This window comes from Penicillium subrubescens (assembly GCF_028828155.1).
Source record: "Penicillium subrubescens strain IBT 31985 chromosome Unknown utg000004l_segment0_segment0, whole genome shotgun sequence".
Classification (NCBI taxonomy): domain Eukaryota; kingdom Fungi; phylum Ascomycota; class Eurotiomycetes; order Eurotiales; family Aspergillaceae; genus Penicillium; species Penicillium subrubescens.
The window spans coordinates 4,057,677-4,082,548 of record NW_026643154.1 but is presented as its reverse complement, the minus strand read 5'-3'; the positions used below and the strand labels follow the sequence as shown (position 1 = coordinate 4,082,548).

At 48.9% G+C, this 24,872-nt stretch overlaps 8 protein-coding genes across 8 annotated transcripts; 6 read left to right on the top strand and 2 right to left on the bottom strand.

Moving 5' to 3' along the window:
- Window positions 1-551: 551 nt before the first annotated feature.
- Window positions 552-2,221, top strand: N7473_006519 (uncharacterized protein; the record flags this gene model as incomplete). The annotated part of the gene is made up of 2 exons (XM_057152459.1): window positions 552-657; window positions 735-2,221. 2 exons carry the CDS (start codon window positions 552-554, stop codon window positions 2,219-2,221), a joined length of 1,593 nt encoding a protein of 530 aa, XP_057010264.1.
- A 1,104-nt stretch (window positions 2,222-3,325) lies between these two features.
- N7473_006518 (uncharacterized protein) lies at window positions 3,326-4,736 on the top strand (the record flags this gene model as incomplete). The annotated part of the gene is made up of 2 exons (XM_057152458.1): window positions 3,326-3,718; window positions 3,795-4,736. The coding sequence occupies 2 exons, from the start codon at window positions 3,326-3,328 to the stop codon at window positions 4,734-4,736; spliced, it is 1,335 nt and encodes a 444-aa protein (XP_057010263.1).
- Window positions 4,737-5,158: 422 nt separating this feature from the next.
- N7473_006517 (uncharacterized protein) lies at window positions 5,159-7,669 on the top strand (the record flags this gene model as incomplete). The annotated part of the gene is made up of 7 exons (XM_057152457.1): window positions 5,159-5,323; window positions 5,389-5,501; window positions 5,563-6,414; window positions 6,470-6,556; window positions 6,615-6,910; window positions 6,964-7,420; window positions 7,477-7,669. The coding sequence occupies 7 exons, from the start codon at window positions 5,159-5,161 to the stop codon at window positions 7,667-7,669; spliced, it is 2,163 nt and encodes a 720-aa protein (XP_057010262.1).
- Window positions 7,670-10,421: 2,752 nt separating this feature from the next.
- Window positions 10,422-12,402, top strand: N7473_006516 (putative oxidoreductase, FAD-binding; the record flags this gene model as incomplete). The annotated part of the gene is made up of 2 exons (XM_057152456.1): window positions 10,422-10,900; window positions 10,968-12,402. 2 exons carry the CDS (start codon window positions 10,422-10,424, stop codon window positions 12,400-12,402), a joined length of 1,914 nt encoding a protein of 637 aa, XP_057010261.1.
- A 95-nt stretch (window positions 12,403-12,497) lies between these two features.
- Window positions 12,498-14,048, bottom strand: N7473_006515 (Zn(II)2Cys6 transcription factor domain-containing protein; the record flags this gene model as incomplete). Its single annotated transcript, XM_057152455.1, has 2 exons — window positions 12,498-13,454; window positions 13,569-14,048. The coding sequence occupies 2 exons, from the start codon at window positions 14,046-14,048 to the stop codon at window positions 12,498-12,500; spliced, it is 1,437 nt and encodes a 478-aa protein (XP_057010260.1).
- Window positions 14,049-15,814: 1,766 nt separating this feature from the next.
- Window positions 15,815-17,673, top strand: N7473_006514 (putative mitochondrial 2-oxodicarboxylate carrier protein). The gene is made up of 6 exons (XM_057152454.1): window positions 15,815-15,927; window positions 16,011-16,103; window positions 16,217-16,227; window positions 16,346-16,375; window positions 16,454-16,540; window positions 16,603-17,673. The coding sequence occupies exons 2-6, from the start codon at window positions 16,029-16,031 to the stop codon at window positions 17,321-17,323; spliced, it is 924 nt and encodes a 307-aa protein (XP_057010259.1). The 5' UTR covers window positions 15,815-15,927; window positions 16,011-16,028; the 3' UTR covers window positions 17,324-17,673.
- A 1,679-nt stretch (window positions 17,674-19,352) lies between these two features.
- Window positions 19,353-21,083, top strand: N7473_006513 (cytochrome P450; the record flags this gene model as incomplete). Its single annotated transcript, XM_057152453.1, has 4 exons — window positions 19,353-19,721; window positions 19,784-20,541; window positions 20,598-20,716; window positions 20,773-21,083. 4 exons carry the CDS (start codon window positions 19,353-19,355, stop codon window positions 21,081-21,083), a joined length of 1,557 nt encoding a protein of 518 aa, XP_057010258.1.
- An 885-nt stretch (window positions 21,084-21,968) lies between these two features.
- On the bottom strand, window positions 21,969-24,705 carry N7473_006512 (putative DUF221 domain protein; the record flags this gene model as incomplete). Its single annotated transcript, XM_057152452.1, has 4 exons — window positions 21,969-22,966; window positions 23,032-24,235; window positions 24,311-24,475; window positions 24,538-24,705. 4 exons carry the CDS (start codon window positions 24,703-24,705, stop codon window positions 21,969-21,971), a joined length of 2,535 nt encoding a protein of 844 aa, XP_057010257.1.
- Between the last annotated feature and the right edge of the window lie 167 nt (window positions 24,706-24,872).

Here is a 24,872-nt window from a genome sequence, read left to right as displayed (position 1 = left end):
AGCTTAACCTTGACCAAGCTATCCCCAAACCCCGCAGTCCCCCATGGTCACGCCTCGATCCTCTCGGGCAAGATTTCCTAATTCCACGAGGGAAATATTCCCCGTCCCTCTGGGTCCTCTACGGTGCCCCACATCCATGCTGGCCTGGGCACAAGATCGCAGATCCGATCAGTCAGTGGATACTGCTATTCTCCAACAATACCGTGGAAACACCATCGATCGTGAGTTAGGAAGGGTAATTCTCGTCGACCCTTGTGTCTTGGGAGCTCTGCTCGGACGCGGGGCAAATTGCTTCCCCTCCACAGAAATCATGGGGAAAGAGCTACGACGTGATACTCCGCGGTACAAGGTCAGAAATGATATTTATAGCACGATCCGGGCGACCATTTTTTCGTTCATTCCATTTCATCGCCTATCCTACTGTTACTGAGTACAGCGTTCATTTTAAGCGGCTCAGTTCGCAGACGTGAAGTCGTCAGGCCTATATCTTTCTTCTTTCCCTTTACTTCATACTTGTGTCGACTTAGCGCGACACTTATACATCTTGCAAGATGTTGTCCCTTCTTGCCGTTGCTCCCTATGCGGCTGGGCTAGCCTTTGTTTCCTTCGTCTATTTTTTGGCATACCCCTACCTTGAATACCTTCGTGATCCTAAAGGTACGTGGTGCCCGGAGCCTATGACATGCGATATATAGTTCGGTTTCTACAGTTCGTTTTGACTGACAGCAGTGCAGGTCTTCGCAAATACCCCAATCTCTCTCCGCTCTCGGGCATTTCGGCCCTCCCCTTCATGTTCATGGCATCAAGGGGCTTCCGATCAATGGAACTCACCCAGTTGCACAAGAAACACCCGGTGATTCGCACTGGACCCAATATGCTTTCTTACGGTGATGTGCGGGCTATCAAGGACATCTACGGACACAACACCAAATGTACCAAGGATGGATCCTACTCTGTCACGGCAGGCACTCACTTCAACCTCGCTGATGTCGTTGATAAGCCCGACCATGCTAGAAAGCGTAAGGTCCTCTCCTCGGCCTATGCTTTGAAGAACTTGGAGAGCTGGGAATACAAGGTCACCGATAAGGTACAGCGCATGTTCAAGCACTTTGATGAAGTCTGCACTCTTACCCCCAAGGATGACGTTGCCTCGGGGAAAGTGGCACCTGATCCTACGGACTTGACTCTGGACCTGCGTGCCTGGACCAATTTCTTTACCCTTGATGCCATTGCCGACATTGGCCTTTCTGAGAAGCTGGGCTTTCTAGATAACGGAAATGATATGGTCTTGGCTGAGCGGAGAGACGGTACTACCTACAGGACCAGTCTTCGTGAAGCTCTCTACCCCACGGCTCGCAAGCAATCTCTCATCCTCTGGAACTACGAGTGGTACCCCGTACTCGACAAACTGGTTAACGTGATTCCCTTCTTCGGCCGCATGGACACATCAGCAAAGAACTGGGACCACATCATGTGGCGTCGAGGCAGCGAACGACTGCAACGGTACGAGGCCGGCGAAAAACTAGACGACTTCTTCCAGGCTCTCATGGAAGACAAGAACGGCAACCCGAATAACCTGGAATGGGGCGAGGTCATTGCCGAGTGCAACATCATGATGAACGCCGGCAGCGTGACAACAGCCATTGCCATCACGAATGTCATGTACCAACTTCTCCGCAACCCGCGCTGCTTGGCCAAGCTGCGTGAGGAAGTCGACGCCGTCCTTGACGAAGAAGATGTAGTCGCAGACTATGACAAAGTCAAGCATCTCCCCTATCTCCGCGCTTGTCTAGATGAATCCCTCCGCATCTTCCCGCCCACATCTCATGGTCTCCCTCGCGAAACACCCGCAGAAGGCACGAACATTCTGGGCGAGTGGGTTGCCGGTGGAACTTCCGTCAGTATGTCCGCATTAGTTGCCCACCGCGATGAGGGTATCTTCCCCAATGCCGACCAATATATTCCCGAACGGTGGCTCGATGAAGAAGGTAAGGCGCTGCAGCCTTATCTGATTGCCTTTTCGGCGGGTGCTCGGTCCTGCATTGGTCGGAATATTTCGTACTTGGAGCAGACTAAAGCGATTGCGTCTATGGTGCATCGGTATGACTTTGCGTTGGCTCATCCGGGCTGGGAGTTGAAGCGGCTGGAGACGATGAATTTGATTCTGGGCGAGATGCCGGTGAAAATTTGGCGACGGGATTTGGCAGTGACGGAGGCATAGACAGTCATCGTCAATAGCGATGTACTAGGTTTTATTCTTGATTTTTTTTTCTTCTCTATTGATTATTATGACCCCTTTGATGAGATACACCGGAGATGCCAATAGAGTGATATTTTTCTTGAATAAGCCGCTTCGGATCTTCTACTTCTTTCTTTGAATCTGCTGAGATAGAGATGAGATTATGACGCTGTTTCTGTACGATGCTAATCCTAACTTTTGAAATCGGATTAGACTGAGGAGATACATGGCTATTTTCATCGTCGTGATGGGGAACCTACCCCCCAACCAAAACTATCCAACCAAACTCATCGGGGTAACTGCCCCCCGTGCCATATCCATACCCACTCAATACAACAAACCTGTCCAGTACTAAGCTTCTTACTCGCTGAAGGCTGTTCTCTTTCAGAACCCTGAGACCTGGAGTTTGCTTTAAATTTAAATGCAAATCTATTACCTGTGCAAGTTGCACCATAATGGCAATTCCAGTTGTTCAGGCCCTGTTCTGACCCGTCCGCCTAGTGTCTTAGGTGAACTACCTAAATCTACCTTCAAATGCGCCTGGTTGTTCGGTTTGTCGATTAGCTGTGGTGATAAAGATGGAATTTGGATGCCAGTTTCCATTCATTTGATCTTCTGTAGCATATCCCACGCGAATTTGAAGGAGGAGTTGATGTAATAATGCCCGATCTTTGGTAGTTTAGCTATGTGGTGTCTGTCCAGAAGAAGCAGTTTTCCCCGTGGCCTGCTACAAACACTGTACCTGTGTTAGATGGCCCATGTATTCTACTGGCAGTAATGAATCATAAGTAGAATATCCATGATAATTGACCGTATCTACATGTTTTAATTTTATGATTTATTCATCATCTACTGATGTGTGACGTGGTGGCGCATCCAGCCTCTGCTTGCGCGTTGCCCTGGAAACAATCGCGAACCCCGATAACCCCCAAGCTGTGCAACTGAAATTAGACCGAGAGGATTCACAATCAAGATGCAACTGACAACTGATGTCTAATCCTCTGAAATTTGGAAATTGAAATCTGGTCCGGTCGCAGTCTCTCTCTCACCTATTAGGGCTACGCATTCCAGCGGGACCATCTCGAAATGCTCGCGCAACGACCGTCATTCCGCTTCCTGGCCACGGGCGCCCTCGTCTCGATCTTCACCTTGACATTCCTTATCTTCGGCACGCGATCCTCACGCGATGCGGCAACGAGATACATCCTGAAGACAGCGCGTCCGGAATCAATATCCCAAGCACACTGTACACAGGAGACATATGCAACTCTACCAAACGGCAGTTGGAATTTTGTCGCTCAGCGTGATGCCTTGAACCATGGACTGTCGAACGAGCAGTGTCAGCTTGCCTTCCCCAAGCTCTTTGCAGAGGTCGATAAGTCTGTGTCATTGAAGGGAGGCGCGCGAATCACCTACAAGGATTTGAATTCGAGAGAAGTGGAGGATGGTATGGTTCGCGCGATCATCGATCAAGGCCAGGTGGGTTCCAGCTGGCTTGCGTGCATCAACTTGACCCAATTGCGAGTATCGACTCTAACATCTCTTTCGATCATAGCTTTACATTGTCGAATTCGCCCCAATGCCCGTCACAGCTTCACGCGCCCGCGCTACCCTCAACTCCCTCCACCGTGCCCTGATGGCCTACCCTGACCGACATCTTCTCCCGAACATCGAGTTCATATTCACGACAGAGGACTTTGCCAACGATCCTACAGGAAGAGGACCCATCTGGGCCTATTCCAAGCGCGAGGAAGATACTTCGGTTTGGTTGATGCCGGACTTTGGATACTGGGCCTGGCCAGAGGTACAGATCGGACCTTACCATGAAGTCCGCCGACGCATCGCCGCAATCGACGATGGTGAAACAACGGCAGATGGATCCACCACCCCGGGTCTGCGATTCCAAGACAAAAAGAAGCAATTAGTCTGGCGCGGCAGTCTCGCTACCAACCCGGGCGTTCGCAGCAAACTGCTCAAGTCCGCGCAGAGCCGGAGCTGGGCGAGCGTCCGAGTAATCGACTGGGATGACGAGAATGACATTCGCTTCAACCTCCTCCCCATCGAAGACCATTGTCGATACATGTTCCTCGCCCACACCGAGGGCCGCAGCTTCTCCGGTCGCGGCAAGTATCTGCTCAACTGTCGATCTGTGATGATTTCGCACCCGCTCATCTGGCGCGAAGCGCATCATGCAGCCTTGATAGCGTCAGGCCCGAATGCCAACTACGTCGAGGTGGAGCAGGACTTTGCGGACCTACCGCGGAAAGTGGACTTTTTGATCGATAACCCTCAGGTCGCAGAGCGCATTGCCGAGAATTCGGTGCGCACGTTCCGGGATCGATACCTGACGCCTGCTGCGGAGTCTTGCTATTGGAGACATCTTGTGAGGCAGTATGCGTCGGTGCTGGACTTTGAGCCTGTGTTATTCGCGACTGGTCGCGACGGGAAATTGACTTCACGAGGGACACCGTTTGAGACGTGGTTGTTGATGAATTGATGAATTTTTGATATCCCCTGCCTGTGTTGGTCTATGATGTTTTATTAGCGAGTTTTGGCGTTATGTGTATATCCCTGTTGCATTTGCCTTGTGTAACTATTATTCGTGCATTGCTTCCCTCGTCGATGAACATACAGTTGTACTCTGATCTAGTTTTGTATATAACAACAACATCATGCCCGGATTTCCTCATTTCCTAGAACATCAACAACAGCCTCAACAGCCACCTCCATTGTATCTTTATTCTTGCCATTGGGCCTGTCTTTATCCGTTCGTGGATGAATCACACCAGCGCGGCTTCCAATTGGCGGATCCCCGCGGCCCCACTGGCGATAAAAAAAGCGAATGAACCCCCATCACGAAAGATCCCAAGGAGTTCCAGTCATCGAAGGGGGCCAGCCTGCCAGACCTCAGGATGCACCATGAGCAAGCGCTCTTTCGATGAGTCCAGGGGCAACCAGCCATCCGAGGCCGATCATAATGGCCTGTTGGCCATACACGAGCTACTCTCGCCTGACGAGCAGGACCATGACCCGACTCCACCCGCGGGTCAGACCAAGAGGCCCCGGAACTTCATTGCCACGGTGGTATGTCCCTTACTCATTGAACGCGTGTGTAAAACTTGTTGGAGTCCATGCTAATGCATCACTAGGCTTGTGAGACATGTCGGCTGAAGAAGACACGATGCGACGAGTCCCGACCGAAATGTGGTTTGTGCAAGTCCATCGGTCTGGATTGTGTCTATAATGAGCGAAGATCATCCAAGTGAGTCGGATCGCATTCAATGATCCATGTTGAAGCGTAGCATTGCTAATCATTGGCGCAGACGGGATCAATCTCTCACGATGATTATGAGTACCCTTCATCGGCTGGAGACGAAGCTAGAGAATATCCCTTCGTCAATTCTCAGTGACCTCCAGGCGTTAGAGGGCCAATTACGCCATACAAATGGTAATTCGCAAGAGGTGCATCCATCTCCTGCTCGTCGTGATGAGGGTCGGCATACATCTATCATGCCTTCCACCGCGACTCCAGGCTTCACGCCAGCCGCCCGAGACGGGGATGACTTTGACTGGGAACAGAACCAGCCAGCCCCCGACGCGCCTGGTCGTATCTCCATTTCCTTCAGTCAGCATGGAGTTATTCTATGGCCGGGTGCACGCAATATCCTTCCTGAGCAGCTACTCTCCGCCTATGAGCTACTGGGCAAGAACTACGTGATCGAGCTGGAATCGACGCGTCCCCCTCTGCCCATGTTCACAAGCCCGTTTCCACTCCACTCGGGTGAACACTGGTTGGAAGTGCTACCACTCGCTATGATCAAAGGCCTGGCCGATGCGTTCTTCGCCGTGTTCAATCCCTTCACCCCCATCATGGACAAGACCTTCTTCTTCTCTTTTACCCTTGGTGCAGCCATTGAGAGTGGCTTCGGGTATACCATGGAAAGCTGTCTAGTTCTGAATGTTCTCGCTCTTGGTTGTCTGGGTGTGCTAGCTTATCAGGAGGGGAACTATCCCCTCCCAGGCACACAGAGCCATCGCTTCGAGCCGCCGGAGTGGATGAATGTGGTCTATGAAGAACAGGCTGGCTTACGATTCTTCAATGAAGCTCGTCGTCGTATTGGCTTCTTGATGTGCAACAATGATATCCAGAGTTGCCAGTTCTTCTTGCTTTCTTCGTACGTCTCATCACCATTTGTCTGGCTTGCATTATCCCATACTGACTAGAAACAGTCTCTACTACAGCCATATTCCCCGTCCGATGGATGCTTGGGCTATGATCCATCGTGCAGCGACTTGTTGCCTCTCTATGTTGACCAAGTCAGTATTGTCAATCATCATCAACAATCCGTTTTTCATCTTTCTAACCATCACCTAGCCACGACGTAAACTTCGATGAATGGGAGGGGGACATGAAGTCTCGTGTATACTGGAACTGTCTCATGAACGAGACAATCCTCGTGCAAGAACTGCATCTTCCCCCAAGCGGACTGACCCGTCTCGAGGAGCAAGTCCCCATTCCGAAGTTCATCGCCTTCGAAACAACCGGTTACCCTTCCACTCGGTATCCCTCATCTACGGTCGTCGATGATTCATACTTTCAGTATCACTTCCTCGCACAGGTGGCACATCGCATCATCTTGACTCGTATCCGGCATTCCCTCTATTTCTACTGTATGGTTTCTACCTCCCCTTCAAAGCATACATTGTCTAACACATATTCAAAGCCGACTCGGGAACAATCCCTCTCCCAGCAATCAATACCGAACTCCAGCACCAGCTTGAGCAATGGCGCAACAACCTCCCATCAGCCATTCAATTCACCGACGCCCAACTCCAGCCATGCTACTCCACCCCGGCCGGCGACATGTCATCTGTTCATATGTCACCCTCATCAGCAGCATCTCCAAACCACGTTACCCCACGGCCAACAGATCCAAACCGCCCACTATCACCCGCGGTAGCAGTAACCGACGCCATGTTGCGTGGGCGATACATGATTGCAAAGTTCCACATCGGCAGACCATATCTATACAAAGCCCTCCGCATCCCAAACCTGTTGACAGATGACGATCTGGAGCAAATCAAAAGTGGACTGCAAAATGCGATGGACTGGCCCGTGACACAGGGTATCTTTCGAAAAATGAAGAGCTGCATTCCCATCAAGTTTGCCTTCTGCTCGCAGTAAGTTGGCATCCCATACAACTTTAACGTGTCAGAGCTAATCACTCGCATTGCAGATTCTTTGGACAGATACTCCTCTTCTATTGCATCGCTCATTCACCCAGTGCGCGGGTACGAGAGACCTTGCCTGTGGGCTGGGAACGTTGGAATGATGAAATGATGCGATTCTTGGAAGATTGCGAGCGGACCAGTCCCGCCGTAGCACAGGATTTGGAGCTATTGCGCTCTTTATGGCCTGGACATGACTGATTTTCTTGAAGGAGCTTTTCTATATCACTGTCTCGATTTCATCTACCGGGTCAAGGAGGAAGCGTCAGGTGCCACGATTGTTCTCGGGATGTATGTTTTTCTTTCGGGTGGTTTTTTTCTATGTGTACGGTGTTGGTGGCGCCGGAGTTGTCCTTTAATAGGCTATTGATAATGTGATATTTTCCTTCAAATTGGGAGCAATTAGACTGTGCAATTCCAAATTTCTGCCAGAATGCTTCCAACCGAATAACTGAAATTACACTACGGGCCATCTTGTCACGTGACTATTTCTATGTCAGCTACGAACGGTTCGTCGCTGCACTAGTTGTTTCTCTCACTCCCTAATACTCACTCTCCCCTTCTTTCTCGCACTAGACGAGAGACTGGATCATTTAGTGACAATGGACTGCAATGATCAGGAATGTCGCTCCAATCACTCCCTGACGAAATTCTTCTGCAAATACTATCGTACCTGCCATCCCGTACCGATGCAGCAGCGCTATCTTTGCAATGCCACTGTTGGCATCAGCTTTGTGATATGTCTAATCGTCACAGATACCGCCGCGTGAAACTACGCGAGACCTTTGATTTGGCATTGGCCTTGAGAATGCTCCGATCGATCCTCAGAAGACCCCAGTATAGGGAGTATGTTCGCTATATAGAACTGAACCGATCGCCATGGCTTGGTAATAGCTTTTATGTGTCATCGTACGAACTTAAACCTGCGCAGCGGTCTCTCAGTTAAGAAGACCAGGACCGTCTTACTCAGGCGATCAGGCGCGCCGGCTTTGATGACCCGGAAGAACAGGAGAAGGTGCTCAATGTCTTACTACAGAGTCCGGCTACCATGGAGTAAGCTTCTTTTGTCCCTGTACTCTTTCTATCATAATTCGATGGCACATTCTCAAACGAGGACAAAAGAAAAATGCACAATTCTGACTTTCATTAGCCATAACGATCCACGAGCCCTATTCCTCGCCCAGGCGTTAGCAGTATTACTGGTTAGCGTTTCGCCACTATCAGAGTCCTTGAGTTTCTGTCCTGTCGGCGAAGAACTAATGAAGCTCACAAAACTAAGGATCAAAATAAGGGAACCCCACTCAAAGAACCTGACTACTTCTTTAAGCATTTTCTGGACCGGGCAAACAGCAGGTCGAAGGAGACCCTGCTATACCTGCATCACCTTCGCCAGGTACAGTTTCTCGTCGATCCCAATGAAAAAATCACTCCCTGGTACAATTACTAGCCCTATGATCTGTATGGCAGCCTCAACCTGGTACGCCGGCTTCCCGCGATAGAATCCGTTCGAGTCGATACAATTATAGACACAGAGAGCCGGAGTATTCAGCCCCCACCCCGATCCGCAAATTATTCCAAAATTACCCTTCGGAACTCCAATCTAGATTCCCAAAATCTAGCGCGAACCATTGAATCAGCGAAACAGTTGAAAGAGTTTACATATGCCATCGGGGGCCGAGGCTCGAGCGATCATATATAGAGTAATTTCATCCTAGATAAGGTCTTGAAGGCACTTCTTATACACGCTGATTCGCTAGTGCATCTGGATTTAGATATCGAGGCGGAACTTTCACTAGTTCATATATTCGACCCGACTCTTAGACAATATCTTCTTGATGATAGCGAGGATCGATCGAGATTTCATCCCGCCTATAAGCTGGAGTAGGCAGATGAACTCCAAGAGCTCTAGCCAGAGGAGAGCACTGAATCCTCGCCTTGCTCTCTTCGTGGGCTTACAAACGTGAAGAATTTGAGTCTCGGAATTCATCTCCTCTACTACCTGTCTCGGGGAATTGGCGCCGATCTGGTCGATGATTCAACATTTGCTATTGTGGATCATTCCCTCCCAACCTGGAAGCGCTTTGTATTTATGGGTATAAAAAGGGAATGAAACCGCAGATCAAGGGTCTTCCAGACGATATCTTTGACTGGCAATTGAGCAATTAAGCGAAAAGGATGCCAAATTGCCTCGATTATCATACATCGAGGGAATTGATGAATGTATCGAAAACGCGACCACTGTCAAGGATCCACAGACCAACGATGAGGATCTGTGGGAGAGAGAGACAGAAGATGAGTGGACTGATCATGAATATGATTAGCTAGGATTACCCGGCCTTCCATTCGGTGGAACAGATATTTGACAGAATTCGGATCAACCGATCGAGGCGAACTACGGAGTATTCTTGCTGGAAACAGACATTTCTTACGAAAATGACGGCATTGTAATTGTAAAGCTTGAATCTATAGGAGTAGTCAGTTGTCCCTACATAGGGCTGATTTACCCGGTTTTCGGGATTTGATCATGCAGGATTGCATAAGCCATTATTAAGTGCCCAGGAATACCGCGATATGGAAGACTGCAGGAATGGCCGTGGAAAATGATTCCAAAGAGTGAATACGAACCGTAATATGACCAGAACTCCGTGCCGTTTAGAGTACTGCTGACATCCCGAATGGTGGCATTTGTCAGCTCGACCAAGTCTAGCGAGTGATTGGTCTAGACCCCTCGTACCCTCGTACTGCATGATGATTCCAAAGACTTTAAGTTTCGGCCACAGCGCTGTGACTCCCGATTGTCGTGATCGCTAGATCTTTAAAGCAATTGTAGGTCGCCACTTAGGATATCTGTCCTTCGTCATTTAGTGCAAACTGTTAGATAGCTTTCGCGATCAGCTATAAAATCCCGCGCACCCCCCTGCCAGAAGAGCATGACGATAGATTAAAATAAATCATGGCAGCACTACACGGATGGCACCCTGGTGAGGTAGCAATTCAGCGCAAGCTTGGATATGCGGATGTCGTCAGGGATCACTGGTCGATTGTGGGATCATTCATGCCCCAGCAACATCGGATATTTCACACCTCAAACCTTCCCTTCATTCCTCTTACTACACTTGATGATGATGGCCGTCCTTGGGCGTCCATTGTGTCTGGGTCAGCCGGTGCGATAGGTTTTGTTAAAAGCCCAGATGCTCGAACACTCTCCATCCACGCTCGAATTTGGGACGGTGATCCACTGCTCGATACCTTCAAAGCCTGGGCCAGTCTGAAGAACCCACAAGATGTGATTACTGAGAGATTCCTCACTGCGGGACTGGGTATCGAATTTTCGACACGGCGACGCAATAAATTCGCAGGGCTCATACGAGGTATGCAGCGAGTAACAGCATCGGATTATCAGATTGATCTAGCTGTCACAGAGACCACTGGGTAAGTGTTGCTGCTCATCTAAATTAATTCAGAGTACTGCCTATGATCGTGGCTAACATTGCGATAGAAACTGTCCAAAGTACATCAATGTCCGCAAACTTGTCGCCTTTCCACAGACGCAACCTGGTATTGCATACCGAAACCAAAACCTGTCACCCGATGAAAGACTCCCAGATGAGGTACGAGACTTCATCCTGGACGCCGACACAGTCTTTGTAGCCTCAGTCTACAATTCAAAGAAAGAAACAGCCGCGGAGTATCCCTCTCATGCGGGTATGAATGCTCGAAGCGGCTTACCGGGCTTCATTCGCGTTAGTCCATCCGATGGCCGCACTGTAGTGATCCCTGACTATTCCGGAAACCGCTTCCTTACAAGTCTGGGGAATATCGAATCGAGTGGTCTAGCAGGATTAACTATCGTCTCCTTCTCAACAGGCGATGTCCTTTATCTGTCAGGCACCGCTGAGAATCATGTGGGCCCGGCCGCATCTCAAATTATGACCAGACACTCGAGCCTTACGACAGTAAAGGTGACTGGCTATACCTTAGTCCGAAATGCCCTACCTGTGCGACAGCAACCTGGGACATCTGTTGAACGGAGCCCATACAGTCCAAAGATCAAATACTTGGTGGAAGAGACGGGATCGGAAATGAGTGAAACCGAAGGACACAAAGCAAATCTTCAAGAAGCTGTGCAACTGTCTTCTGATCTCGCCGTGTTCAAGTTCAAAGTCAACACAAATCCTGGTACCGCAGGGCTCAAAATACGTCCAGGTCAGGCCATCGTGCTTGATTTTATGGATTGGATAGGACCTCCTCGGTACCGACACATGGCAGACTCAGCCCCTGAATCGATCAATGATGATCGAGTCCGTACATGGACGGTATCGAGTGCTCACGAAGGACAGAATGCGACATGGTTTGAATTGACTATGCGCAAAATGCCCGGCGGTGCAGTGACGGGTGCTTTATTTAACATCCTCGAAGATTACTCGCTGAATCAAATGGGGCATCTTGTTAAGTTCAATGGCTCTGTGTCTGCAGAAATTGTGGGCATCACGGGCGACTTTTTCATCAACTCCGACAAACTCGACGTCTCATGGATAGCTGGGGGCATCGGAATAACGCCTTTCCTAGCGATGATTCAAGCACTGGAGCAACGTGGTTCTCGTGCTGAAGGCGATATATTTCTGGTTCTGGCAACTAGAGAGCCGGAAATTATGCTACGATTGATCCAACCGGCGCTTGAAAGGATGGCCCCGACGGTCAGCATTAAGGTTGAGATATTCACAAATAAAGCTGTCGACATGGAGCCCTTTAATAGACAAAACGCCAAGATCACAGTCCACCAAGGGCGTATCCGCCCAGAATACTGGAGAGGTACTTCCAAGGATAAAGAAGTATTTATTTGTGGCCCTAATGGGTTTGGAGACTCGGTTGTAAATGGAATGCAGGCCGCGGGTTTACAGCCGAGTCAAATACACAGAGAGGGGTTTTATTGATGATTCAGATTATGTTCATAGCCGTAGTCTTGTAATAAACAAACAGGCACATTGTTGCATTTTGAAATTCTCTCTAAACCCCAGCAATTCAAAGATCATGTTTCAGCAGACGCCGTGACAAGCCGACTTAAACAGTTCATCGCTTCCCTCAAGGGGATCCCAGAAAGTATGCCGTCATGGGCCACTATGTGTTCTTTAATAGCCGCTAATGAAGTATTGTCCTGAATCGGGACAGTGGAACTGGACATCCAATCTGAGTCGGTGCCAAAATCAGACTCCAACTCATGTTCAAGCTTTGCGAGCATACTGAAGCTGAGCTCGATTAGCATTTGAACTTGAACCGCTAGAGTTCCGTCCATCCCCGAACTTGAAAGAAATAAGAACCTTGAATCTTCAGGAGGGGGAACGATGAGAAACATCTGATAAAGTTGTGTAAAGATGGCATGATAGAGTCGAGTAAGATGGCAGTATGTTGTCAACATACTCAGAAACAGAGGTAACGTGTGCCGCGGAGGCAAGACCTGGGCTGTCTCCTGGGGCGATGCTATCGCTGTCAAGTATCCCGAATCATGCGAAGAGACTGTCGCTATACCGTCATCCATTGCCTCCTCCGTGGGCGGTTTATTTGGCGATTGAGTGATAGCAATGTGAGCCTCGGATAGTTGTCTTTCAGACTGAAGTATCTCCAATAGTCTGGTTGAATGGTTCAGCATGCGAAAAATTGGAACGTCGAGTTTGTCGACTGTGGGGTTCATATTGTCGCCTAAGAAGTTTATTGATGCCGGTGCAGTCGACTCCCATTCAAGAAGCTCGAGATCCTCTATTAATTCTAGATTCAACTTGAGCAGCCTCTTTTGCGTAGTTTGTGGGCTTCTCGAATTCCATTCTTCCGTAGGAGGAATACGAGGCTCGGCGAAGGGATCAGAAAGGGAGGTGAACACTCCGTTCGTGATGAACTCATTCGAATAACTGGACAAAGGTCTATTGTCGGAGAATGGTACATAATTCTTGAGGTGATCTTCATGATCTGACAAACGCAAATCGATCGGTTGCTGTCATCCCGCTGATTAGTAAAAGCACAACCAAGACTTTTGAGTCTACTGTAGGGAACTGACAGTTTGAAAGTTGAAGTCCCAAGATTGATTGATATCCCAATATGGATTTACCTTCCAAGATGGATTTGGATCCCAAGATGGAATTGCATCCCAAGATAAATTTGCATTGTGCCATTGATCAGGAGGCACCGATAAGGGCTTGCTGGGTTGTAATGATACAGCAAAGTCATCTAGCCCCAAACCCATGTTTCGGTTTGCGAGATATAAAGATGGATCGAATTGTGTTCGCAGAACTCCAGAAGGTACAGGCGACTTCTGTATCCCTGAAAGGGTGTGCCTTTGAAGAGCTGACATAGATAGTCGATTAAAACTGCGAAAGCTCCCGTCATATTCGCTGGGCAGGGTTGGAGTATTGACTTTTGACGAAGGAAAGGCTGATTGACTGAGACTTGTGGTACAAAGGACTTGAGCCTTGAGACATCTTTCACAGGATCTACCACGCACTTGATCCCGTTCACAACGTAGTTTAAATCCCCGACATCTATCACAAGCGGATCGCCGAGACTGTCGGTAATTCAAAGCTGGGTGCATTGCAACAGATTTAAGCTCAAAATGAACCTATACATCAGGGTCTTTGTAAAGAGTGATATGAAGAGTAAGTCAATAGCTCTGTGTATTCGTGTGATGGATGATATGCATTCCGACCCGCTAGATAAAGACAGCTATCTATGATGTCTAGGCTAATAAATCGAAACTTGCTGATTGGAAAATTATCCACCTCGGCATCAGGCCAAGCATGAGACTGAAGTTTAATGGTTCTATTTGAAAGTAATGCCTGAGCTGTTATGTCAATGTAAAATAGCAACTGATTTGAAGATGCCCAAAGTATCCATTTTTAGTCTTAGCTTGCGCTGATCAAGTCTAATCAGGCTTTTGCAAGGATTTATTTCATTTTGCGATCCTCTAAAGGTCGCCAAGGCCTTTGATGATATTATTGAAAAATTGGTTCGAGTCTCATTCTGGATGTGAATATGATCCAGCTTTTATCATTAGATTCCATACTAGTTTCTAAGCATTCATAGAAGAAGCTAGCATATTTGAATACGCTAGGTATTCAAATTGCGGCAGACGTGTACGCTTTCCTAGGTAGATGATATTTCAAGCTATTCGATAAAAGCGTTGCAAGGAGAAGAAATAGATCTCAGGGTTCAATCATCCGCAAAATTTTGAGAAATCAATCATGCAACTACTATACCCTGTCTGACAGATCCTCTAAGGATATCCTTGAGTGTTTCCACCAGGAGCTGTATCAATGCATGAACTTTCATGCATCCCATCGGCCCTAGAACACAATTTAGAAAGAGACATTCTATAGCCTGCAGTACATCTTCAGATAGGCGGAGAATTTCCATCTCGACTGGACAGCAATGTAGCGGGGGAATCCCCATCGTGGCGTGTGGGGTTAACACTTTGTCCCATCATTTCCTTGCCGACTGTGTCAGACTCAGCCGCGAACAAAGCTGGAGCCTTACAGCAGCTGCGAGCCTGGTTCTGGGACTGAGGTGGACAGCTAGATGAAACAGATTACATGAGTGTAACCTAGGGCAATCTTGGACGATTGACAAATCCTCGGAATATTATACGGCGGATACAAGATGGATAGGTTGCGCAGAGCTCATAGCGTTATCTGAAACATTTCACAATTGCCTGCAGCCTCAATTTGTCCCATAAACTCCAGCCTGGAAAGTTTTAGTATATCTAGTATTTACTCGCCTCTGCAAACTCTCTACATGTAACAATTAGTTGACTGGCATCGATTCATCACGCAAAGACCTGGTAGTCGTTGTTCGATATTCATTGAGTCCGAGAGGCGAGTCAGTTTAAACAATGTCACCAAGACTTTAATATATCTTCCATAAGCAGGATCTGTTACACGGTCCCTTTTTGAAATTTTACCAGCCTCATAATCACAGACTCTTGGTGTTACTCAAACACCTTGAGCACTACCAGCCCACGGGTCTTGAACGTGTCAATACCATGTGAAAACCATGGGTTTCTCCCAAGGGCATGGTCTTGGGTAGTGAGTGAACCAACCCACTTCCATGCATTGAAACAGACTATAAAATGTCTCAATTGCTACGTTCCATCTCGATATATTGTTCCATAGATAATTCTCCACTTATGATTGGCTGGTGGATCCAGGGAAAATCAAAACCCCATGGGGCTGAGTCAGCCAGTCCCGTGTCCCGGTGAGCCATTATCCGGCAGTTCATTCCTGCGGTGTATCACGTGCTGTCCATAGTCCAGAGTTGGGGAATGGCAGTTGCTTCCGGGGAAAACACCGAATCTTGCCGACACCGGCACCCGCAATCAACTCACATCTCTTTGCATTATTCTCCATTTCTCGACTTTCCACTCTCCTCTCCCCTCCCCTCATTCCTTCTTTTTTGGTTGTCGACCAGTCTCTTTGGTAAGTCTTCCCATTCTCAATGTCTTTTTGAGCACTCTCTGTAATTAATAATCCATTCCACCATTGCTAACACGACTCCCCAGGTCCGCCGGTCGCCCAACATGTCTGACAAGCCACAACAACCCCTCCCCTTCGTCTACCAGTTCGCCGCCGGTGCGGTGGCTGGTGTCTCTGAGGTATGCACTTCTGTGTCTATAGACGTCTCTCGACTGTATATGTCGGCTTGGTCGCATCGCGTGACTCCCAGAAAGACGCCCAATAACTAACGTTGCTCTCCCCGCACCACCAGATTCTGATGATGTACGCTTCCATTGCCCACCCTTGACTTGCCCAAGCAGCGCAAATCCAACTTGTGATGCCTGCGTATACCATTTTACAGAAGTAGAGCTTGTGGATATTAATATTGCGACTTCAATAGGTACCCATTGGACGTTGTCAAGACTCGTGTGTAAGTGTGATTTTCCCCAATCGGATGACCTGTTCCCGATTCCTCAATGGCTAACGAACCATTCTCCCATCTATACAGGCAACTTCAGACCGGAGCCGCTACCGCTGGTGGTGAGCACTACAATGGCATGTTCGACTGCTTCCGCAAGATCATCAAGCAAGAAGGGTGAGTCCTCTCGCCTCTCCCACGGCACTAGTCTCCCGACGCTCACGCCCCCGTCTTTCTAGTTTCTCCCGTCTGTACCGCGGTATCTCCGCGCCTATTCTGATGGAGGCTCCCAAGCGTGCGACCAAGTTTGCGGCCAACGACAGCTGGGGTACTTTCTACCGTGGCCTCTTCGGTGTGCAGAAGCAGACCCAGAGCTTGGCCGTTCTGACCGGTGCGACTGCTGGTGCGACCGAGGCTTTCGTCGTGGTTCCCTTCGAGCTGGTGAAGATTCGTCTGCAAGATAAGGCTTCCGCTGGCAAGTACAACGGCATGCTGGATGTGGTGAAGAAGATTGTTCAGCAGGAGGGCCCCCTCGCCTTGTATAACGGTCTGGAGTCCACTCTCTGGCGTCACATCCTCTGGAACGCCGGTTACTTCGGCTGTATCTTCCAGGTTCGCGCCCAGCTGCCCCAGCCCGAGCCCGGCAACAAAAGCGAACAGACCCGCAATGACTTGATCGCCGGTACCGTTGGTGGTATCGCTGGTACTATCCTCAACACCCCCATGGATGTCGTCAAGTCCCGTATTCAGAACACCACCAAGGTTGCTGGCCAGACCCCCAAGTACAACTGGGCCTGGCCCGCCGTGGGCACCGTCATGAAGGAGGAGGGCTTCGGAGCTCTGTACAAGGGCTTCATCCCCAAGGTCCTCCGTCTGGGCCCCGGTGGTGGTATCCTTCTCGTCGTGTTCACTGGCGTCATGGACTTCTTCCGTAAGATGCGCGACGAGTCTGCCGTTTAAGCTACTTGGTCTTCAACCTGCAAAAATTATACCACTGTTTCTGTATGAAGTCGATATCGAGGTTTTTCGAGCGAAATCAACCACTTTTCAAAATATCAATTCACCGTCCGGCGATCCATCAGGAAGGAACCTGACCACGGCCATCCATCCCTTTGGATGTGTACTATGACTTTGATGTACAGTGTCTTTGGGTCTCTTTTTCCCTTACAATTGGCCTTGACAGACTTAAAGTTTGTAAAATTACTCATCCTTTTGCTTAATGTTTGTCTGTATCGAAAATCAGAGAAGAACTTGTACTGTAGATACATACAGAAGCTAGCGATTGCAACCTTTGAATGAAAATATCACCCATTACAACAATCCTGATTCTTTGACAAATTGGAGATAGTAAAGTCCAATGTTCGGGCAAGGGCTTTTCTAATTTACCCGCCCGGTTGGATATGTCGAGAACTCAATTATCCCCGGTCAATTGAATGAGCTAGCGGCAAAAAGCTAAACGGCAGATTTATACTACTGCTGATGAAAAAGTTCTCTGCTTCTAGGTTAAGACAGGGACATACACCCTACCCGATTTAGGCTATTCTCCGTGCGGGGCAAGAAGGGATATTGGCGGATATACCCGCAAATCCCTGAGAGATAGCCAGGCAGCAAAACAGGTACCTAGTGAACGTGGAGAAGATAAAGAGAATACAGAGCAAGACGCATCTTCAAGGACATCTACCTATGCCAAGATGCCAAGTCAATATGAGATGGCACTCTCTTAGGTAACTAGGGGGTGGTATACTTAACTCAAGGTATATATATCTAGCCTCTGATCCACAATGCGGCTTTCAGATTACCTATCTGTGTCCAGGATGTATATTGTCTCCCATGAAGTGATAGCAAATCGCGTATTAAGACCTTTACGCGACTAGTCTAGGAAACAGAAGGATTCATGGTAATCCCAGTTCCCATAGACATATTCTTTTATCGGCATATGGAACTATCGCAGGTCGCCTGTAGCCGTCCTGATTTACGTAGGTCTAACTCGAGATTGCCATAGCCGTAGAAAAACGGGAAGGAAGAATGAGACCGACCAACTCGACTCCTGCTCGTCAATCTCGCAGATCGGCTACACATTAGACTGCAAGGGGATATGCTTGCAAAGCCTAAGCGAATAAGCGAGAATGAAGGGATCGCAGATCTGTTGGTGTTGTCTTGGTCACCGTTAATTTTTTTTTAACTTGTGCTGCCGAAGAATATAGAAACAAAGAAGACAACGATGCGTATTCAGGGATGCGATAAACTGAATAGCTAAATCTAGGTTGCAAGGGTTCAAGTCACGTCATGTCATTTTATCTAGAGTAATCAACATCTACCAGTATGCCCTAGTTATGTTTGCCAGAAGGACGCCATCTCAGTTTCACAACGCTCTTTGCGTCATGTATGTAAGTTTGGGGATAGAAGAGGACGTTTACAAACTGACTTCAATAAAGCAATTAAAGTAGAAAAACAAAGTACGATAGAACATCATCGCATTAGATTCCTCCGAGGTGAAATCCGGGCTTCCATTTTGAGCCAATCATTCGGACAAGGCGAGGTTTGACAATACAATCAGATCTATGACATGATAAAACAATATTGCTTAAAATCAACAACAACACGTTATTCATGGATATCTTATAGACTGTAATTAAGAGTATATCATTGGAGCGCCAACTTTCCGGGGATAGCCAGAGTGCGGAACATCTCCGCGTGCGGAAACTCGGTCTAGGATGAAGTCGATGTTCTGGGGATGAAGTGTGGGGTAACCAACTTGACCAACTGCACCAGTCCATCCTGGATGGTAGTGCCTAGTACCAATCAGCAGTGTTTGTTTGGCTAGTTCCATCTAAATGTGACCCATCCCCAGAAGGAGTACGGAAATCCTGCGCCCTCAGGCCCATAGCTGGGCACCCTGGCATTCCTTTATATCCCTGGGCCTGATGTCCAACTACCTACCTCCTTTGGTTTTGAATGTATCGCCAAGGGCATCTTCTCAATCTGCACCATGGCTATCGCAACGGCACTCGCTTCGCTACAGGGTAGGATTATTCAATACCCATTGCACTCCCTCGGAGTAGCCGCTATTCTGGTTCCTATTCTATACGTCATCTTGAACGAGTTCGTTCGGTCTTCAGCCCGAGTAAAGGGTCTCAAAGGACCTACTGGTCTTCCACTCATTGGAAATTTGGCTCAAATCAGGGTCAACGCGGCGGAGCAGTATCGGACATGGTCGAAGAAGTTTGGTGCTGTTTATCAGATTCAGTTGGGTAATATTCCTGTCGTCGTGGTCAACTCGGCTGCGTCTGCGAAGGTGTTGTTCGGTCAGAATGCTCAGGCTTTGAGCTCGCGACCGGAATTTTATACTTTCCACAAGGTGAGTAAAGAAAGACCTTCTTGATGTAACCTGTATATATGCTGACGTGGAACTCGGGGTAGATCGTCTCCAACACCGCCGGTACAACCATCGGAACCTCTCCATACAGCGACTCATTGAAGCGCCGCCGCAAGGGTGCCGCCTCTGCTCTCAATCGCCCATCTGTTGAAAGTTACGTCTCCCATCTGGATGTCGAATCCAAAGCATTCGTGGAGGAACTCTACCGCTACGGCAATGGCGGCAAGACCCCTGTCGACCCGATGCCAATGATTCAACGACTGAGTCTCAGTCTGGCCCTGACTCTCAATTGGGGCGTCCGCATCGCATCACAAGAGGAAGATCTATTCGATGAAATCACCGAAGTCGAAGAGGAAATTAGCAAGTTCCGAAGCACCACTGGTAACCTGCAGGATTACATTCCTCTCTTGCGGTTGAACCCATTCAGCACAAATTCGAAGAAGGCTGCTGAGATGCGTGCGCGCCGTGATAGATACCTTGGAGCTCTGAACCGGGATTTGGAAGATCGGATGGAGAAGGGTATCCATAAACCTTGTATTCAGGCGAATGTTATTCTGGACAAGGAGGCTAAGTTGAATACCGAGGAGCTTACGTCTATCAGCTTGACTATGCTTTCTGGTGGTCTGGACACCGTTACCACCTTGGTGGCTTGGAGTATTGGTCTTCTCTCGACTCGGCCTGATGTGCAAGATAAGGCTGCCAAGGCTATCCAAGAGATGTACGGAAAGAATGAGCCTATGTGTTCGGCCGACGATGATCAGAAATGTGCTTATGTCGCAGCCCTGGTCAGGGAGTGTCTTCGGTGAGTGTAACCCTTGTACCAAACAACAGCGAATCCAACCTAACAAAAACACAAAGCTACTTCACCGTGCTTCGTCTAGCTCTTCCTCGCACTTCCATCCGAGACATTACTTACGAAGGCGTCGTCATCCCCAAGGGAACCGTCTTTTTCCTGAATGCGTGGGCATGCAATATGGGTAAGCTACTACCAACACACATCTCCCCTTTAACCACCAGCCTAACAAACCCATAGACCCCGATGTATGGACCGACCCCGAGGAGTTCCGACCAGAGCGCTGGCTCGAACAACCCGATGCGCCAATTTTCACATACGGCCTCGGATACCGCATGTGCGCAGGTTCTCTCCTGGCAAATCGTGAACTGTACCTGGTCTTCATGCGGACGCTCAACAGTTTCCGCATTGAGCCCCATGACAACACGGACTGGCATCCTGTGCGAGGTAACTCGGACCCGGCTAGTTTGGTCGCTATCCCGCAGAAGTATAAGGTGCGGTTTGTGCCCAAGGATGCTGCTGCGTTGAAGAAGGTTATTGCGCAGTCTTGAATGGTCGAGACTGGTGCTTAGAATATCGGAAGTTATGGGAACTGGGAAGGAGAACTACAGTCCCACAAGACCCGCTACGATTGCCTAATGATTAGCACATGCATAACCGGCAACATGGAGGTCGGAAACCTAGAGCCTGGCACACGGCGACGATTGGAACTGGGATACCTGACGGTTGATCGACGAGTAGTCGATACGATGCATTTATTGGGGCGAGGCTCCGATACAAACAGATCCTTGCATTTATAGCACTGCCTTACTGTGATTTTACTTGAACTATTGATGAATTTGAAGAACTTTGTACTATCAAGTGAGCTTCCTTTAGCCGAGGTCTTTCCTTTCAAGTGAAACAGATACTTCATCGTCCTCCAAAAATCGACAAATGACAGCCCAGATTCTTCGAATCGCCGGTCTTATAGCAATTGTGGGCACAGATGGAGGTCCTGAAGAGCCTGAGCTTAGTAAATCAGATATCGAACACTTAACTATGACCCAAATTAGTTACCTAGAGATCCGGTGATCCAATCACACGTCGAACTAATTGGGTCCGCTACACCGGCCAGCAACTTTGTTGTTGCAACAGTAATGGCCCAGCCTCAGTAAGAGCTGATTGAGATGAAACGAATGGATTGGCTTGGTATCTAGCAGTGTATGTACCAAAGGACGTAAAATACAACGGCAACAATATTAAGTACACAATGTAAAAAAGAGAGGAACGATCTATCCACAGGAACAAGCGCAGGAAATAGATACAAGAGAGGTATCAAGGTCGTATATCATTAAGAATCCGAAACGGGGAGAATCAGACCGAGCTCAACAACGAGTAATGAACAAGAGAGATTGACAAGGTATATCCAGGGACGTGGGTGAGGAAGGTCACTTCACTCAAATGGAGACAATATCCGCGAGGTCTGGATGTGCAGGCGGAGATGCACCGTTGATCTGGTCAGGGCTGCGACCAGGAAGCCAGGCATCATGCAGAGGCAGGATCAAGCTCGGATTGACGTACTTCTTCAACCGCAAACCAAGCTCCTGGCTACCGATTCGGATCGGGAGCGCATCACGATCCATGCCTGTTGATGGGGAGAAAGTGGAGGAAGACGATGGCGAGACCTCTCCACCGCCAGGCTGGTCACGATTGATACTCTTGAGCGCGATGAACTTCATCAGTGGTTCATAGGTTCGTGAAAACCAGTAGGAGAACCACATGGTGAAGCCCAGGAGAGGGACGAGGAGCAATGAACGAGTGATCGCGCCACGTAAGGCGAGTACTCCAATCATGGCCAGATGATACACCACCAGGCCGACAAACAGCCGGTTACAGATCATCGGCCATGCACGACCGGTTGAGTGTTGCTGGTGGTCCATAGCATACAAGAGTTGATACTTGTAGATGAACTGGCCGAACGAAAAGTAAACCAAACCGAATAGACAAATCAACCACGAGCTGGGGAAAACACTGTAGACGATGCAAATGATCAGAGCCAAGATGGTCTGGGGAATAGAGAAGCCGTAACTGAATTTTGGCGGCGTGGCAAGCTCCGCGTATTCGCGGGGAGTTCGAGCGCGGAAGAACTGCAAGGGGTATAATGCGACGCTGCCAAATTCTAACAGTCGGAAGGGGAAAAGACCCAGTCCTTGGAGAACCAAGAGATTAACATAGAAGCCCGTGAACCCCTCCAAGGATGTTGCAAGGGCAAAGGCGATCGTGGTGGCATCTTTGAATGCATCGCGCAGGCGCTCCCAGAAACTGTAGAAGGTGGTCGCGGTACCGAAAACGGTGAACAGGAGGAACAGGTTAAAGAAGGAAAAGAAAAAGTTCTTCGAGATGACAGAAAGTTCAACGTCGCCACGAGACATCATGCCTTGGTTCTTTGAGAGCCCTGTATACCTCATTAGGGTTCCAAGATTCGCTAAAAAACTGGTTATAACAACGGAGGACACTTACAATCATAGAGATACGGAACAGCGACCGTCAACAGGGAGAAGGCCAAAGTCGGCAGACCAGTCGAAACCAAAGATTTGAGAATGGGATGCTCGGCCAATGTCTCCGCGAGAGACGGTATAATCTTGTGCAGTGTATCCAGTTGCAGCAAAGTCGCGATTGGAACCAGAAGAACGGACCAAAAGATAGTGAGGAAACCAATCACAGCGGTGATGAGCCAGGACTGTGTCATTCGCCGAGTACGAGAGAGATAGGTATTTTTCCAGACGACATCCGCTGGCGCGGGAGCAAGCCGAGCAAACATTTGCATGGGATGCGGGTCAAGAGTGGCCTGGACCAGCATTTGAGAAGCTGCAATGGATTCCATAGTCACAAAGGCGATCTCCGTTGGAGGATACTCTTTCTCGCGGGCGGAAGTGATTTGCTCGTCGATTTTGCGCAACTTCTCCTCGAAGTAGTCGATTGCATCGATCATACGGAAACGCAATTTGAAGGGACCGTACCAGATACGAACTTTTGGTCGCTCGTGGAGATATCCCGAAACATGTTCGTGGTCAGCGCCGTCTAGCAATTGAGATGTCTCGTCATCCTCCTCCAGACGTAACCGGGCTCTGGTATATGGGGGTTGATGGGTCAGGGGCAATGTATTCCCATCCCTCCGAGGGCGTTTGTATCCGAGGTGTTTAGTCCAAGCGCGTTCCAATTGCCGGAGAATTTCCATCCGTTCATCAATCAGGCGGTCCAGTTCACCCCATTTTCGGCACAGTGTGACGGACTCCACCTTGCCCACACGGAGTCCCTCCACGAAATCTTTGATCATGTCTTCGCTGGTCAAGTCTTGAGGAACCCCGGACAAGCGAACGGTGCGGTCAGTAGTAGTAGTCTGATTTCCGAGATACGTCTGTCGAGTGCGGATGATTTGGTTTGTCTCCCGGAGGAGCAGGTAGAAAGCCATACCGCTGAAGATATAGGGGAATAAAACGTAGATCCAGATATATCCAGGGTCGGTCACAAGCTTGTCCTTGTCCTTTTCCTTGCCCAGTAGACCGATCGCGCTCATAGTCTGGTTATTTGGTGGATCCATATCATCCCACCCCGGAAAACCGGACTGGCCTGTATATTTCAAGTGAAGCGGAAGGATCACGGTAACAGCAAAGACAAAGATGAACAGTAGTAGCCTGATCGCGAATTTGAAGAACGAGAGGAACTATGGGGCCACAGGGTCCGGTTAGCATAATACTGCTGGTGTGATGAATGCCAGTATCGGAAATATTCTACTCACCACGTATGCGTCCAGACCTGCAGAGTGCAGGACTTCCTCTTCCGTAATCCGATAGAGTACCGGTATCCATCCGAAGAAGCTATCCGGCAGCTCTGGTAGCCCCGAAGCGGCGCAACGTTGTCGCCTCCGTGCGGCATAGAGCTCCGTCCATTTTGGTCTCAGGACCTTTACGTGAAATCAGGGTTAGCGACAAAACATGAGTAATTGAAAATACAAGTCCAACCTACACAGAACGATATGAATGCGCCGAGTCCCAGCGCGAAACTGATCACGAACTGAGTGTACAAATCACGCGACTTTGTCTGGTCTCCCCAACGCCTGCCTCCATCGTCATCGTCGGAGTCATCGGCAAGGATTGTAAATAAGGCGGTCGCAGCCGAGGCCGTGAATGACATTGTAGTGGAATCAAGCCGGCCCTTTGCACCTGGCGTGCTTTGGGTGAAATGGGTTGTATGCGGGGCGTTGAGGCTACCGGTCCATGGAGTGGGTTGAGCGCAGATATTGCAGAATGTTGATAGCACAGATGACAAGGATTCGATAGACGGATATGCAATTAGTGACT